General features: G+C 39.4%; 1 protein-coding gene across 1 annotated transcript in view; it reads right to left on the bottom strand.

Annotated features, from left to right (window-relative positions):
• The window catches only part of vwa3a (von Willebrand factor A domain containing 3A), a 94,178-nt gene extending 81,847 nt beyond the window's left edge, over positions 1 to 12,331 (bottom strand). Inside the window, exons 1-5 of the mRNA XM_065269195.2 lie at positions 12,133 to 12,331; positions 11,473 to 11,547; positions 11,295 to 11,349; positions 10,813 to 10,914; positions 10,612 to 10,718 (exon numbers count right to left, since the gene is read on the bottom strand). Of these exons, the coding sequence (XP_065125267.2) occupies positions 10,612 to 10,718; positions 10,813 to 10,914; positions 11,295 to 11,349; positions 11,473 to 11,547; positions 12,133 to 12,215 (422 nt within the window). The 5' untranslated portion in view covers positions 12,216 to 12,331. The remainder of the gene's footprint in view (positions 1 to 10,611; positions 10,719 to 10,812; positions 10,915 to 11,294; positions 11,350 to 11,472; positions 11,548 to 12,132) is intronic.
• Between the last annotated feature and the right edge of the window lie 6,568 nt (positions 12,332 to 18,899).

Genomic DNA, 18,899 nt, shown 5'->3' on the forward strand with positions numbered 1-18,899 from the left:
GATCCGAACCTTACTTTCGGTTTCGTTTTTTAATGGTCTGACTAGTTGCTAAACTGATCTCTTGAACAAATGCCTCGTCGAAAATAACAAATCTTTTGGTTTCCTAGGTAATCTATGTGTTGTTTTGTTTGCTTGTTATATAAATAAACTATGTTTAAAGAATTTGTTGTTATTTATTATTAGCGGAGTTTACCGGAAGTTAGGTGCGGACCGCGACAGCGGCTTGTTTATGTTGTTACTGCTGAAACGGTCTATATATATATATATGTAAATGTGTTGAACTAGAAAGCTATTTTTCCTGGTAAAAAATTTTTTTGATGGTGGAACTAATACGGTTTTTTATTTGTGAACCTCATTTATTTGTGAACCCAGAACATTATGGAAGGTGGTTGGGACAAAAACTGATGATTTTGCGTGTGTTTGTGCTTCTGTGATTTAATCTGATTAATTGGGTTAATATAAGCGGTGCAAATTATAAAAACCTGCAACTGTGGTAATTGATTGCTTAATTGAACCAAGTGATGACTGTTGAGTGAAGTCGATAGACTTATTCAAACCACATCGGGTTGTTATTCTGTTTAATTTTGTTATTGAGAAATTTTCAAACTTTTTTACATCTTTATTTTTATACATTGACATTTATTGCATTTTTCCATATTACACACAGCACAACAGTTGCAAACAAATATGGCTGCCACACCCTCACATTCCCCATCGTCATTTGTGGAAATGGAACCCCCTGATATTGCTACTCCTCTCTGGCATTCTGCATTTCATCCACACATTGTACCCCCTGTTCCCCTTCATACTCCTCATCACCCGAGTTTTATACAAGCTAGCAGTGTTAACACCCTAGTTGATAGTAATCCAGTTCAAACTCTCACATGGGAACCAGCACTGCCTGTGGACAACATGCAGATATGTACTTCACCAGAGCCTTCCCCTTTATCTTCAGTATGTCAACAGGACTTGCCAAGAACCTTACCTACTCCTAGGAAGGAACTGCAGCAACTTCACACCAAGTGCAAGAGAATTGGGATATATTGGTGAACCACATACAAACAAATGAGAACACTGTGGATGCACTCACACAGGAACTCAAAACAACATCTGCACACCATGGTATCCTGATTTCTCAACTCAAGGATCAAGTAGAGAATAACCAGCAAAAGGTACTTGGCTGCATCTCTGAAACTAAGCAGTTTGTTAAAGGAGAAGTAGATCAACTAGCTAAAGCGGTTATATTGATGTCTACAGAACTTCAAAAAGATCAAATTACCTTTGTGTCTGAGGTACGGTTCATGATGGAACAACTTCAGAATGAACTTCAACAGGATATTAAGTCTTACCTTGTCACCTTTCAGGAAAATCATGACCAAATGTCTTCAACCCTTTACTCAAACCACTCAAACTACTGAAACACTGTGAACAGTTGTCAGAGAATTACATACCGAAATTAAGAAGAATTTCGAAACTCAAGAAAAACAACTGTCTGATTTCATGCAGAAAGAACCGTTCTTGTCACCTGTATCAACTCCTGAATTACCTGCCATCTCCAACAATGATCTCTCTTCCCAACCCTCTGCTGTTACAAAGAGCGATCACCTTAAGCTTACTTTCCCTACTTTTGGTAAACCATCAGATGATCCTGACCCACTGTTATATCTCGCCCGCTGCCAAGACTTCTTGGTAGTTCATCCACTTACAGATGCTGATATCATGGCCACATTTCGCTCTGTTCTGTATGGCACTGCCCGGGATTGGTGGGAAGTGGCACGAACATCTGTAAAAACGTGGAGTCAGTTTGAATCTGCTTTCCTTTCTGCCTTCCTTTCAGAAGATTACGAGGATGAACTCGCAGAAAGAGTACGAACCAGAACTCAAGGTGAAAAGGAAAGTATCAGAGACTTTGCATTCACTTACAGAGCACTCTGCAGGAGATGGAACTCAACCTAAACTGAGAGTGAACTAGTGAAAATGATCCTGAAAAATGTAAAGCCATTCCTCGCTAGTCAACTTCGCAGTCGAGTCAACACAGTTGACGAACTGGTAAAATTAGGCCAAAAACTTGAGAAAGATTTTGAACACCAGCAACACTTTGAAAAACAGACAGGTTTGAAGCACGTTTCCCCACCTCAAAGAACCATACCCAACCGCCCAACAGAAAGAGTGAACCAACCTCCAGCGCAATGTTGGAGATGTAAAGGCCATCACTCACCTGGGACCTGTCCTCGTTTTATGTCTGGTCAGTCATTTCATAGTTCACCTCAATCCCATTCTTCTAAACACTCTCCACGAACCACGTTTCCAAGTTCTCAAGCCAGTGGGCCCCCTACAAATCATTTGGTTAATGCGTTCACCAAAAAGACCTCAGCAAACAAGAAACCTCAACTATCTGTATCTGTTCCACAACAGTTAGTTGTACCTATAAGCATTGGCTCTTGGAACGGAAAAGCCATTGTAGATACGGAGGCAAGCTACACACTTCTACACGAAAATCTCTGTAAAGAGATTAGTGCACAAAAGCTTCTTCCTTGGACTCGAGGTCCTCTTTACTTAGCCAATGGAAAAGCAGAGATGCCTCCAGGATGGATAAATGTTTATATCTCTCTTCATAAGAAAGTTTTCTCCATATATACTGTTGTTCTTCCTGCCAAAGCCTTAACTTATGCTGTTGTACTAGGTTTGGATTTTATTTTTTCTAGTGGCCTGCAGATCAATGTGGCAGATCATAAATAAATTTGGCAGATCAAATTAAAATCTCACCTTGCTGAGAATTATCCTTTCCAGCCTGGAAATGCCAGTCTGCCTGGCACTAATGACTCCCAACACAAAAAAGGGAAGACAGAAGGAACAGATTCCAGTCTTACCCTACTAAGTTCTGTTCCTACTCCTCAATGTGCTATACCTCAACCACCCACCTGCCTTGATGATAAGACATTAATAGACATTGCTGTAGATACTGCCCACTTACCTCCTGAAGACAAGCAACGGCTACGGCAAATTCTGGAATTAAACCCTCAAGTGTGTACACTTCGTCCAGGACGTACTGAAGTCTTCAAACATAAGATTTATACCACACACCAAGTGCCTATAAAGCAACAACCATATCACACCACCCCTGCAAAACAAGCGGTCATAAAAGAGCAGCTGAAGGAGATGTTGACCTCTGGAATCGTGGAACAATCACATTCTGGATGGGCCTCACCAGTTGTATTAGTACCCAAAAAGGACGGAAGCCTCCGATTTTGTGTGGATTACAGGAAGGTTAATGCCTACCCTCTACCAAATATTACAGAACTCCTGGAATCTCTCTCTGGAGCTTCCATCTTTTCCACCATTGACCTTAACTGTGGTTATTGGCAGGTAAGCATGGAGCCAGAAGTAAAGAAGTAAAGCTAAAACTGTTTTTATTACCCCTACTGGACTATTCCAATTCAACACAATGCCCTTTGGATTAAAAAATGGGCCCGCCACCTTTCAAAGGATGATGGAGAGCATATTGGGAGAATTGTGTGGAAGTATATGTTTCGTCTATATCGATGACATCATCATTTACTCTCCCTCTGTAGACCAGCATTTTATCGACCTTCAGGTTGTCCTCCACAAACTGCAAATAGCAGGACTAACAGTCAATCTCAAGAAAAGTAGATTATGCTTGCCAGAAATAACTTTTTTGGGGCATGTCGTCAATGTTAAAGGAGTCGCGGCAGACCCAAACAAAGTAAAAGCCATACATGCCTACCCAGTGCCCACCAACATCAAAGAGGTCCAATGCTTTTTGGGTTTAGCTGGTTGGTACCACCGGTTTGTACCTGATTTCTCAAAGATTGCTAAACCTCTGAATGCACTAAAGAAGAAGGGATGCAACTTTCACTGGACTCCTCAATGTCAAACCACCTATGAACATCTCAAATCATGCCTTACCTCTCCTCCTGTCCTTGGTCATCCTGACTTACAGTTTCCATTTACAGTCTACACTGATGCCAGTGATACTGGACTGGGTGCGGTGCTGACCCAAAGAAAGGACCAGGGACTGGAACAAGTGATTCCATATGCCAGCCAAACCTGAAACCGTGCAGAAGCCAATTATTCGACCACAGAGAAAGAGTGTTTAGCTGTAATTTGGGCTTTGAAAAAATGGCAGCACTATCTAGAATACAAATTGTTCACTGTGGTTACAGATCATTCAGCACTTCAATGGGTGATGTCCTCCACTAAAACCACTAGCAGTCTAATCAGATGGGCTCTACGGCTTCAAAGATTTGATTTCATCCTTGAATAACGGAAAGGAAAATTAAACATGGCACCTGATGCCCTGTCCCGAATCCATACTGGTTATGGTGCGTTTAATATCAAACCCTAAAAGGTGAGAATCAAAAACCTGCGAGCAAACTGCAACAAACCGTCACTACTCGACCAAACGAAATGGTTGGTGTAGACCTTATGGGACCACTCCCGCGGAGCACTCAACAAAATGAGTATCTTCTAGACTTCGTAGACTACTTTTCTCGTTAGGTGGAATTCTTTCCTCTGCGTAAAGCAAATGCTCAAACTGTTGCATCCCTTCTCCGGAAAGAAATCTTGACACGGTGGGGAGTGCCGGACTTTATCTTGTCTGATAGGGGTGCACAGTTTATTTCTTCAGTGCTCCAAGAATTATGTCAAAAATGGGGTGTGGAACCGAAGCTTACTACATCCTACCATCCACAAACGAATATGACTGAGCGAGTCAACCGCACGCTTAAATGTATGATTTCTGCCTTTGTGGATGATAATCACCGGAAATGGGATCAATACCTACCGGAACTTCATTTCGCCATAAATTCCGCTGTCCAAGAAACTGTCGGAATGACTCCTGCTGAACTTCAGTTAGTGCTAAACAAGCAAGGAAATTGAAAGGACCGTACCGTATTTTTAAACAATTGTGTCCCCTAAATTATTGCATCTCCCTAGAATCCAATGGTGAGGATGTCCGCACAGTACACGTGACAAACATAAAACCGTGTTTCCCCACTGCAACCGAACTAGCACAACAAGAAGAGGAAAGGATCAAGGAAATATTTGATGAATCTTTAGAAGAAGAGGAGTTCCTTGGATTTTAAGTCTATATCGGCTGCAAGACTGTTCCGGACGGCTTCGCTTGCCGCAAGTACTTTATTTTACACACACACACACACACACACTCTCAAGTTCACGCTACACACGCATTATCTTTTAAGGGCGAGTCCCGCTGAAGAGAATCTTTACTTTGTTTCCTTTTTTTTGTGTGGACATTGAACTTTTAAACATTTATAAACTTAAAAAACTGTCTTCTAATGAGTTCGAGAGCAACTAGTGTTTCATTTGCTCATAATGTGAACTGGTGGATAACTTTTTTAGCATAAAATTGCACATTAAAGCTTTACAAAAAACCCGTACTGTAAAAAAACACATTCACAGTTAACTGGGCTTTTTTTTAACTTGCCACTAAATGGCGGAAGTTACGAAAACGAAGTATAAAAGAATAAAAACGGAAGTTCTAGGTCTGACATCATGACTAGTGTACGGCAAGAATCATTGGTCAGGTTCCCGGCCTGTAATTTTAATCTGAGGGTCCAGGGTTCAAGTCCCTGTTCGGGCGCCACTTATGTAACTGGAAAAATTGCCAATTCAAAATATTTATAAAGTTATTTAGTTCCAGGATAAACTCAGAAAGTGCCACCGAAACACAATGAAGTATTCATTAAATTCATGACAAAAAAAATGCATTCACAGATTGATTTTATATTAAAGAAAACTCATGAAAGAGCAAACAAGAATAAACCCATACAGATAACAAAGGCATCAGCAACCGTGTTGCCCTACAATTGTTCCTTTACAAAAAAATTCAAAACACATTCAAAATGAATTTGAGTTAGAAAAGCAAAGAAAACAAAAAGTTGTCCACCAGTTCACATTATGAGCAAATGAAACACTAGTTGCTCTCAAACTCATTTGAAGACAATTTTTTAAGTTTATAAATGTTTCAAAGTGCAATGTCCACCCAAAAAAAGGAAACAAAGTAAAGATTCTCTTCAGCGGGACTCGCTCTTAAAAGAGAATGCGTGTGTAGCGTGAACTTGAGAGTGTGTGTGTAAAATAAAGTACTTGCGGCAAGCGAAGCCATCCGGAACAGTCCTGCAGCCGATATAGCGAATCTCCTCGGCAATTCAGCAACCATTCATAGCTTCCTGCACATTCCGCATTCGGCAAGGATAGCAAAGCATAAATCCGTCACCCGTTTGATCACTTTCTCTCGCACACATTAAGTGAGCTCCGAAACGAGCCACGAGACCTCAGTTACAGAGAGGCGAGCTCTGGATTCACTCCAACGTTGTCGCTCTATTGACGTATCACACGGACTTCTTCTTCTTCTTCTTCTTCTTCTTCTATTGACTTTTAATGGCGGATGGCAAACCAACTTATGGTGCATTTACCGCCACCAACTGGACTGGAGTGTGAAGCACTGGTAGGCATATGACATTCGCATAAAAAAAAAAAAAAATTTAAAGGTTAAATTCTATCAAATACTCCTATTTCTTTAATATATTTTATTATAGAACCATATATACTACTTTGTTTTTCTTATTCTTTCAATATATTTATCAAATATCACACGGACTTGAACTTGAACTTCAAATTAAAAGTACAGGCCGGGAACCTGACCAATGAGTCTTGCCGTACACTAGTCATGATGTCAGACCTAGAACTTCCATTTCCATTCTTTTATACTTCATTTTCGTAACTTCCGCCATTTAGTGGCAAGTAAAAAAAAGGTATACATTTTATATACAAAAAAACTGTATACAGCTTGTTTTTTTATATCGCCACAGACGCGCATGCGCACTCGTCTCATTCGCTCTTTTTAGCAAAAAAGTGAATGGAAAGATGGCGAGTGTGGCACCTGCGCGACCGGCTTTGGTTGATACAGCAGGAGTGCTATCTGGAAATATGTTGCATATGAAGCAAATGATCATGGAAAGCCGAAGGACACAAGCAAGCCAATATGCAAGAGATGCTACAGAGCAGTGCTAACAAAAGGCGCTAACACCACTAATATAGAAAAGCACCTGAGAGACCGACACCCGGATCTACTGTATATAAAGAATTTCTCGAGGTTGGTATTATTATTATTATTATCCATTACTGACACTCTATCCTCCAAGTTGATACTGTTAAGTGCTTTGACACAATCTGTTAAAAACATAAATAAAGGTGACTTGACTTCATGTCGATTGTCGATCCAGTGAGCATTGTTTTCGCGTGTGATCCACGCATTTGCATTTAAATCTGTTCATCAAATACGGTTAATGTATTAACCAGCATTTATGACAGTAGGTAATAAAAATATAACGGATGATGTTAGCTCTTGTCCAATGAAAAACTATTAACAGATAGAACTTTGGATTTGAATTAGTACTAACATTAGTGAATGTTAGTTTAAATCAACTTTGAACTAAGATTAATAAATGTTTTGTAAGTATTTCATTGTTTATTCATGTTAACTAATGCTAACAAATATTTATTACCATTAACCTAAGTTCTTATATTAGTTAGTTCAGAAGTGTGGTCTAAAAAAAATGTTTATTTAAGTTTGGCATTCTCTTGTGGCACCAGAAAGAAAATGAGACTCGACCTGCAACAAAAACAACACAATTACAACCTACACTTCCAGCTGTATTTGAACAGCAAAGAAAGTATGAAGCAAACTCAAGTGAAGCTAAGAAGCTGAACAGGGCTGTAGCAGTGTACATATGCATGGATCAGGTTCCTGTGTATACTGTTGAGAAACCTGGCTTCAAACAACTTCTTGAACATTTGAACAACAGGTATGCCCTTCCTTCACAGAACTTTTTCATGCACACTGAAATCCCAGCCCTATATAACGAAACAAAAGAAATAGTCATGAACCATCTTGGAAGGAAAAACATTTTTTCATGCACCACTGATCTGTGGACAAGCAGGGCCACTTCTACGTTCATGGCAGTAACTCTGCAATTTATCACTGAAACCTGGGACATGCAGAGCTGGTGTTTGGGCTGTATTGGGCTCAACACGGAGCACACAGCAGAATGCTTGAGGGAAGCATTGGAAGAGATGGTACAAGAAGCATGGAAGATGGACATGTCATACCTGGCTGGTATCACCACTGATAATGCTACAGCAAACAAGAAAGCATTTCAGGAAGACTTCACATGGGTCCCCTACTTTGGGCATAACTTGCACCTTGCCATTAACAAGGGCCTGAATATAGACCATGTGTCTGGATCACTGTCGAGGTTGAGAAAGACAGTGTCTGCCTTCAGCAGGTCACAAAAGATGTTGTGACAGCTGAAGAAAAAACAAAAATATTTCCAACTGCCTGAACACAGAATGATCCATGATGAGCCCACACGCTGGGACTCAGCTTATGAAATGGTGGAGAGATTTCTAGAACAACAGCAAGCTGGCTGTTCAGTTCTAGCTGATGATCAGAAGAAATGGCACCTCATGCCCAAAGATTCAGATATTACAGTTCTTGAGACTGTAAAAGAGGTATTGAGCCCCATCAGCTCTTTCACAGATGCCCTTAGTGGTGAAAAACACACCACTCTCTCTGCACTCCTGCCTCTGACCTGGAAGACCTTCTCTACTTTGACAGTTGAGGAAGGTGACAGAAACCTAAAACATTAACTTAAAGACAACATCTCAGACAGAGATATGAGAACACACATCTGCAGCTAATATTAAACACAGCCACTTTTCTTGACCCAAGGTTCAAGGACAGTTTTGTAACCTTAAGAGAGGAGGTTAAACAGAATCTTGGAAGTAGGGGGCCAAAGTCAGCAAACATCATCTTCAGATGACAAGCAGCAACCAAGCAAAAAAACTAAATCAGATCTGAACAGTCTGTTAACAAACATACAGGGGGAAAACAAGAATGAACATCATCCAGAGAAGAACGTGAGGGTGCAGAAACGGAACTCAAAAATGAGTTTACAGTATATGAAAAGATGCCTGAAATCAGTGCGGGAGAGGACCCACTCAGATGGTGGAGGACACATGAGACAACTTTACCTCACCTTGCCCAGTTTGCTAAGAAGTATCTATGCATCTCTGCTTCAAGTTTAGCTTCAGAGGGTGTATTTAGTACATCAGGGCTCATTTGCAGTGCAAGAAGGGCACAACTTACAGCACATTGACATGCTGGTGTTCCTAGCTCAAAATCTGAAAGTTGCAAAACAACTGTAGGATACAGTAATGGGTTTCAATCTGATTGTCACTCACCTCTGTAGAGAAAATCTGCATATAACTGCAGCAACAGATTTCATTTAATTATTTTGTTTACTAATATGTTACTTGATGCCTAAGATTGCACAGATTTTTTTTTCTTGAAGTTTAAGTATCTTTTGTTAACAATGTGATTGCATTTGATTTTACTTGGAAATACAAAAGATTGCACTTTTACTTGCACTTTATTGTTTTTTGAATGTATGGCAATCTGAGAGGCTTTGGAACAAGTGCAGTACCTCAGGACATTTTTGTTCATGTAAAATATACCTCATTGTCATGTTCTAGAGTTGTTATATTTAGCTTTAAATAAAAAAAAAACTTAACTTTGTGGCAGTTTTTTTCCCTCTGTGGTATCGAAAACGGTATTGAGTTATCGATACATTTCAAGGTATCGTATCAAAGTTAGAAATTCTAGTATCGTGACAACCCTACCAACAACCATGCAATGCTCAAAATTGCTTGAATCACCTTTCCTTCCCATTCTGAGATTCAGTTTGTAGTTCAGGAGATTGTCTTGACCAGGACCACACCCCTATATGCATTGAAGCAACTGCCATGTGATTGGTTGATTAGATAATGGATTAATGAGAAATTGAACAGGTGTTCCTAATAATCCTTTAGGTGAGTGTATATTTTTGGTTTTGAATGAAACATATCTATATTTGACATTTTTCTCAACCATTTTGATTTACCCTGCAAGCAAATTTACATTGAAAAGACGTCTTATAGCAGTCCAAACACAGCCGAGACATTAAGGCTTAAACAAGGCAAATGGCCTGTCAGTGAAAATTGTCTGACATGATGGTTATTTTCGGCAAAAACAATATGTAAGCAAATTGAAGTTTATTTTGGCTAGAAGTGTGCTACTCATAGCCGGACTATCGGGTCTATAGTTAACCTTGATGGGGAAATGGCAGCTAATGCTTGCTGTGTGCCTTCCCCTGAAGCATTTTGCTTCTTGTTATTTCAAACAGCCTTCACTACGGGAGATACTTTGACACTGTATAATGTTGTCTCTAGGTACTTAAATCTATTCAGATTTCTTCCCTCCTCTCCCTAGTGGTTTCTTGGCATCTTATACAAGCACAAACTGTTCTGACTTATACCCACTCATCCCAAAATTACAAACCTAAAGCAATAAAAAACACAACCTTCTACATAACCAAGAAATGCATCTATATAAATCAAGAAAATAATACTGCACATAATCTCACCTTAAAATGATCAAAACTTTTCAAAAATAGCTTGTTGGAATAAATAGTGGGAACCAATAGAGAGGTACAGTACAGTATATTCCCTGAGCTGAACATCACTCACCTCAGTGGGCAGGTATATACTGGTCTGTCCCAAAGGCTGCTGACATCTGTGCTATAGGACAGTAGATACAGTCGTTCCTTTAAGTGTAGCTGCTCCTCAATGAGCATCTGTTATGATGTAACAAGAGTAAAGAAAATCACCATAAGTGTCTTTATAATAATTAGCACATCAAAGGAAGGACATTAAAGCAATTAATCCTACTAATAGATGTTGCTGTAGCTCTGGTAGTCTCTCCTCAGAACAATTAAAATTCGATGTGTCAACAAGGACTCCAAGTCTGGATCCATTTACCACCCCAAACACCTATCAAATGAAATCAACCCAGCACAAGATAAGAACCATTATAACATAATCATTTTCTTATTGATGTTAAATGCTAAATGATGACATTATTAACTATGTTATATAACCTGCCTACAAATAAATATCTATTCTAACTGACAAATAGGAGTATTCAACATTCACCGTAATTGCATTAATGCAATCACACATGGCGTTCATAACAGTTCCAATGGTCTGCATTAAGTACAAGGACACAATAGCACATCGGGGACCTGATATTTTTAGTTTCAATAGCCAGTGCAAAGAAGATTTTTGCTTTAAATTTTAGTAAAAAAAGTCCTGGCACAAGCATAGGAACCCTGTAACTAAAAAAGTAAAGATATAAGAGAGATCAAGTTTACCTTTTTGCTTCCTTGTGTGAGACACTTCATTTGATCATGGTACATCTCAATGGCTCTGCAGAGAGCAGATCAACACATGCATTATGTTTATTTAATTGCACTAGGACATGCACTGCATTTGCTGAGATTGATAAAGCATCATCATGGCTCCTGTAAATGTAATAGTGATGATCCTCACTTGTAAAGCTTTTCTTCAAAGTCAGCGAGTGGCACAGTGCTGATGTGCATGTGATGTGCATCTCCATTCTCAGGCCTGCCAAAAACCCGTTCAACAACAGAGGACACATAGGTCATCCCAAAAGCAAAGAAAACAACTGTTTTAGGACATTATGACATTATTTTCATGACATTTACCATAATTGCTTTTATGTGTGAAGGAGAGTGATTTTTTTCCTGAAATTGTCATGAAAATTAGGCTATTTAAATAAATAAAAAGATCTTTTTAACTGAAGAATTCATTTGCATCAGCACCAAAAATGGTTTTGGAAGTCTGTGTCAAACAAATGGGTAAATTTAACAGTCCACCCAATCAAATATTGTAATTTGTACAGTTTCTCCTATTGTATTCTGCACTCTCTAGGGCACGCACTGAAGACTTTCACTCACCATTGAACATGTGCTGTTGGTCAATAAAATAAACAGATTTGTAAAAAAAGATGTTTCAGATGTTTAAATGAAAGTAGAAGTCTAAGCTGAGATCTGTTTCTTTCATTTATGTATTCAAAGTTTGAAGAACAGCATGTACAGTAATTACAATTTTACAAGATGGTTTTAACTTAACACATAGCAAATAAAATAACAACAATAAAAAACAGTCTGAACAGATATTGTGTCTTACATATGTTTAGTATTGCAGAGTGAGATCAGATGTGAGAGAGTAAGTCCACAGCTCTCCAGACTGTGTGACTCCAACCACTCCATTGAGCTCTGAAATCCAGCAGTGTACTTCTGCACCTTCTAAAAATTAACAGTGACATGACAGTCTGCTTAAGGCATATTAACAACATTAAGTCAGATGATGTCATAAACCAATAATATATAGGTATAGGTATGTGTTTAAGTAACATGATCTTTATTTTGTTTCATTTATTCAACTACCCACAACATTTCTGCCAAATTCCTAATAAAATTAATGTTTTTATTTGCATTTATCTACTAAATACTGAAATTTTAATACTTTACAATAAGGTTCATTAGTTAACATTCATTAATTACATACAGTTAACATGAACTAATAATTGTTACATGAGCTAATAACTGCACATATACAGCATTTATTAATATTTGTTAATGTTAATTTCAACAATTACTAATACTTTATTAAAATCTTGTTAATGTTAGTTAATGCACTGTGAACTAACATGAACAAACAATTAAAAGCTTTATTTCTATTAGGGTTAGGGTTAGTTAATACATTAACTAATGTTAACTAATGAACGTTATTTAACTAATGAATGTTTTAAAGTGTTACCAATGTTTTACATGTATTTTGCAATAGTTAAAAAATAAAAATTTGATGGAATTAATCACATCTTTCATGTCACAATCACATCTTTGTCTTTTCCATTGCTGTTGGGTGACTCATGTCACTCCTGAGCAGTGGTGGCCGGTGACTTGTTTTTCGAGGATGCACAATGTGACGCTCGTCATAACATATATTTAGCCCATCATGTGTGTCATGTCAAAATACTATTCGGCGTGTCATGTTAACCATGTGCATCATGCATCTTGTCAAAATAACTGCCTTCTGCAGACCCATAAAAGGGTTTGAGATAAAAGTGATGCTCACGTTTGCCAGATACTCGCTTAATCTCATGTGTAATCAGAGTTTTGTGTTAAGTTAGTGTCTTGCGAGTATTTTGTGAACGTGAGCGTCTCTTTTATCATAAACCCTTTCGACGCATGTGCAGCAGGCACGTATTTTGACAAGACTCATCATGCACATGGTTCACATGATGCAACAAACACATATTTTGAATTCGCACCCCTCGGAAGATAATTTATCAGCCGCCACTGCTTTTGAGATTTGCTTTTGTTGGAATTCAACAAACACTGGACTGAAATTGCACAATATGAAATTATGATAATATTTTTCAGAGGCTGTATATAAATACTGTTTATATATAATGTATATATACACTGTTTGTGTGTAGCCTATTATTGTATAAAGTGACAGATGGTAAACCACAAAAAGCTTGTACAGAATGCAGTAACCATTATGTCTTCAGTTTGATTGCCTCTGGAGACCAACAGGCCAATATTGTCAGAGGAATCATCTTGCATGTCCCTGGAAGAGGAGAGATCATAAAGAAAGTTTACTGGTCTACAGAAAGAAAGAAAGAAAGAAAGAAAGAAAGAAAGAAAGAAAGAAAGAAAAGGGAGGGAGACAAGGAAGGAACGGAGCTAAGGGAAAGTTACACTGTAAACAGCTGAAAGCAAAAACCAAAGCTGAATCTGTACTGTAAATTGAATACACTTTAGCTCCATGCTGAGATCATTGCAGATTTCTTGAGAGGAACTTGCAGATTTGTGAGATTGATGTGATTTGGTGTCCTGTGATGACCATTTATGGACTATTTGAGATTACCACACATCACTCTTCCACAATTACCATAATGTACAGCTCCCTTTATAAAAAAATACTACTGTAAATACCATCATGTTGTCATGTTAATACTACAATTAATATATTATATTTAGAAAATCATGAACACATGAAATCGCCTTTGAACAGTGAAAGCGTTTCTTTCGGCCTTTTGTGTGAAAGCCTTTACAAATGAAACACAGTTTTACTCTCGGGCCAATAGTAGTAACTATAGAGAATAGTATTGCACAATTACTGCAGTAACGTTAAATATGGCATTTTGCTGCTTTTAGTATGTGAACGGTTATTAATATTTACCTTCACGAGATCCGAGCGCTTTGCCCAAGAGTGCGTTTATCGTCGCGCAGTCTGTAAACGTCCTTGTTGAGTTCAACCTCGCCGGTGACAACGCGTCTCCGTGGCAACCGACAGAGCTCTGCAACACGAGAGACCTTTGCTTCGTCCCAGATGAGTTACTGTAGCATTAAACTTTGCCTTAAAAGGCTGTAGGCTACTGTTTTCGTGACGATATATATTTTTTTAAGTATAGGGTTTATATATTTAAGTGCCTAGCAAAAGAGTACGAAGGCTTGTTGCCTAGCCGGCGACATTTGTGATCGTTTATAATATATCACACATTAAATTAGTAAACATTACAAAGAATTTGTATTTTTTTACTTCAGTTAATCATTGCTTATGCATGCGTATATTAATTGTGTAAACTCCTCGGCGTTGACGAGTATATGAAATAGTTTATGAATTATATGCACGGTTCTAGGCTTCATGCATAGTGTGCTGCGCAAACCGATGAAATATGACATCAACATATTGCGAGATCAGCGCGAGACACGCGCGCGCACACACACGCACGCACGCACGCACGCACACACACACACACACACGCATACTGCAGAAGCAATGGATCTGATAATACACAGTCTATGCTTTTATTTGTAAACAATTAATGCATCAGGACACAGTTCATTGCTTAAAAGTCCCGTTCTTCCTAATCCCATTTTTCAAACTTTAGTTAGTGTGTAATGTTGGTATTAGAGCATAAATAATACCTGCAAAATGATAAAGCTCAAAGTTCACTGCCAGGTGATATATTTTCTTTTGAGTGGTGAATCAAACAATCAAGTTTAACTTGATAATTTGTTGCTACTGAAATATCCCTGCTGATCATCTAAAAAATCAATAAAACCATTACAGAAAATTCTAATGGTGTTCATTAAAATACCAATAGGAGCCAGCTTTTACCATTAAAACCACTACACTCTAGTGTGTTTTGGGCCATATTCCATTAGAACCAATACATAGAACCAATACATACCATTAGAGACCAACAAAGACCAATACCAAGGATATGTCACAGGTCGGAGCGGACCACCAATATCGTGAGTCTCGCTCCTCCCTCAGTTTCCACCCCGAGGAGGTCCCAAAAACACCCCAATGACCAGACAGACGAGAGCAAGTAAATTAAAACAATATTTATTAAATTAAAAAAGTGTAAAGGGGAAGGGATTCTTAAAATGAGCGCTCTGGGACTGGAGAGCTTTAGTTCCGAGTCACTTCTGACTCTCACGGGGATTTACAGGTAGGTCTTCCGACTTCCTCTTCTTCTTTATCCACACGTGAATTACAGGTGAGTATTCTCAGCTTTTCCCCCTTGTGTCTCCCAGGTGAACTGCAGGCAAAAACTTCCAGCCTCCCTTCCTGGACACAAAGGACGGATACAGGTAAGCACACTGGTAAGAGGATGGGTAAGTACCTTAGACTGGCGGCCTTGGCGTGTAAGGGGTACACTGGCTTGAAGCTTGGGCGTCCAGAAGGTGATCAGGTGAGTGTACCGAGCTGGGAGCTTTGGGCGTCTAGAAGGTATACAAGTGCGTCCCTGGGCTTGGAGCTGGAGGCGTCTAGAAGGTATACAGGTAAGTACACTATACTTGGAACTTTAGGCGTACAAGGGGATGTACAAGGGAACACGCTGGGTTTGGAGTTTCGGTCATACAAGTAGGTATCCAAATGGGTTCACTGGGCTTAGACCTTGGGCGTACAGGTAAGTATACGTAGGTATACTGGGCTTGGTACTGTGGGCGTACAGGTAGGTATACAGGGGATACCCTGGACTTGGAGCTTGGACGTATAGGTGAGTATACGGGGGTATACTGGACTTGGTACTGTGGGCGTGCAGGTAGGTATACAAATGAGTACACTGGGCTTAGACCTTGGGCGTACAGGTGAGTATACGGGGGATACCCTGGACTTGGAGCTTGGACGTACAGGTGAGTATACGTAGGTATACTGGGCTTGGTACTGTGGGCGTACAGGTAGGTATACAGGGGATACCCTGGACTTGGAGCTTGGACGTACAGGTGAGTATACGGGGGTATACTGGACTTGGTACTGTGGGCGTACAGGTAGGTATACAAATGAGTACACTGGGCTTAGACCTGGGGCGAAAAGGTAAGTATGCAGGGGATACACTGGACTTGGTACTTTGGGTGTGCAGGTAGGTTTACAAAAGAGTACACAGGGCTTAGACCTTGGGCATACAGGTAAGTATACAAGCAATACACTGGGCTTGGTGCTTTGGGCGTACAGGTGAGTATACGGGGGTATACTGGGCTTGGTACTGTGGGCATACAGGTAGGTATACAAAAGAGTACACTGGGCTTAGACCTGGGGCGTACAGGTAAGTATGCAGGGGATACCCTGGACTTGGTACTTTGGGCGTGCAGGTAGGTATACAAATGAGTACACAGGGCTTAGACCTTGGGCGTACAGGTAAGTATACGAGCAATACACTGGGCTTGGTGCTTTGGGCGTACAGGTGAGTATACGGGGGTATACTGGGCTTAGACCTGGGGCGTACAGGTAAGTATGCAGGGGATACCCTGGACTTGGTACTTTGGGCGTGCAGGTAGGTATACAAATGAGTACACAGGGCTTAGACCTTGGGCGTACAGGTAAGTATACGAGCAATACACTGGGTTTGGTGCTTTGACTGCCTGAGACAAGATGGCCACCGGTAATGACGTTAGAGACTCCGCAGTAAGACATCTAGCCTTATTTATACATATCTATGATGAAGATGATGTGGTTGATGAGGAGGAAGAGAATAAGGAAGATGTAGTGAAAGAAGAGGAAGAGTATGAGGAAGATGTGGTGGATGAGGAGGAAGAGTATGAGGAAGATATGATGAATGAGGTGAAAGAGTATGAGGAAGACATGGTGGCTGATGAGGAAGAGTATGAGGAAGATGTGCTGGATAAGGAAGAAGAGTATGAGAAATATGTGGTGGATGAGGAGGAAGAGTATGAAGATGATGTGGTTGATGAGGAGGAAGAGGCGGTGAAGAGGAGGAAGAGTATGAGGAAGACATGCTGAATGAGGAGGAAGAGTATGAGTAAGATATGGTGGATGAGGAAGAAGAGTATGAGAAAGATGTGGTGGATGAGGAGGAAGAGTATGAAGTTGATGTGGTTGATGAGGAGGATGAGACGGTGATGAGGAGGAAGAGTATGAGAAATATGAGGTGGAAGAGTATGAGGAAGATATGATGAATGAGGAGGAAGAGTATGAGTAAGATATGGTGGATGAGGAGGAAGAGTATGAGGAATGTGTGGTAGATGAGGAGGAAGAGCATGAAGATGATGTGGTTAATGAGGAGGAAGAGACAGTGATGAGGAGGAAGAGTATGAGGAAGATATGGTGAATGAGGAGGAAAAGTATGAGGAAGATATGGTGAATAAGGAGGAACAGTATGAGAAAGAGATGTGGTGGTGGATGATGATGAAGAGTATGAGGAAGATGTGGTGGATGAGAAAAAAAGATTATGAGAAAGATGTGGTGGTTGAGGAGCAAGAGTATGAAGATCTCTCGCAAAATCTCGCGAGACTTCAAAAGCATGTTTAATATTAATGATTCGCGATCTAGGCAGCTCCGACGTTCTTCCGATCAGGTTCGGACACTCTTAACACACCTCACACCAAGGGAAAATCTGATAAGATAATCTGTAGAACAATCAAGATAATCGGGACATAGCTAGGATTGTCGGAAGGGGGGAAATCGGCCCAAAATCAGCCCGATTATCTTTTGGTGTGTACCCAGCATTAGGGGTCTCAAGGGCAGTACAAATGCACACCACACAGATTTAATTCTGGCACATTAACTTTACATTTATGCTTTTGTTTTATGTACCATCGCATCCCTCATGTGTCCACACAAGAGGGAGATCCAGACACAAGACTTAAAGAACTGAAAACAATGCAATTTTTATGTTATTTTAATCATTTTGTCCCATTTTAAGTTTTTACCAATTTGCACGTATCAGCTTTTTTGAAAAAGATTGTACTGGGGGATTCACGTTTTATGGACTACCAAGTAACATGTTTCAGCTAAAAAAAAAACCCACTTCTTTACTGTTCTGCTAAAGAAAAACATGTCACCTTTTTCGTGTGACAGAGTTTTAGGAGGGTTCAAAAAGGCAAAATGACTCCAGTTAATCATATCTCATGCAGGACCCTGGAAGCAAAAGAAACTTTTTCATAGAACGAGCAGAGCTTTATGAATTTGACAGCTTGAGTAGAGAATATTTGATTCTGTCTTTTTAATGTCATTTACACTGATTCTAGCAGCAAAGTATTAACGAAAATAGTGATTTTTTTCTTGATTCAATTTAATTTTGTTTTATTAATGATAAGCCAATAAGGAAAGATTATTAGTATTTCTTATAGCATCTTTGATATATAACCTGATAAACAGTAATTAATGATTTATATATAATATTGTTAAATTTATATTGTACATTTCTTATACTTTGATTAATTAGTATAAAAGAATTATTGTGATAGTATAAGATACAATAAGGTGATACATTATGGTAGTATGGTGCATGTTCCTTGACATGTTTGATTTTATGTTTTAAAAATACAACATGTAATGGTAAACATTTTAGTGGTGTGGGGACATCATCCTGCACTGTTGAGAGCACCTTTTTATTGTGTTTAGTAGCTCAA

The sequence above is a fragment of the Paramisgurnus dabryanus genome, chromosome 3, assembly GCF_030506205.2.
Source record: "Paramisgurnus dabryanus chromosome 3, PD_genome_1.1, whole genome shotgun sequence".
In the NCBI taxonomy this organism is placed as follows: domain Eukaryota; kingdom Metazoa; phylum Chordata; class Actinopteri; order Cypriniformes; family Cobitidae; genus Paramisgurnus; species Paramisgurnus dabryanus.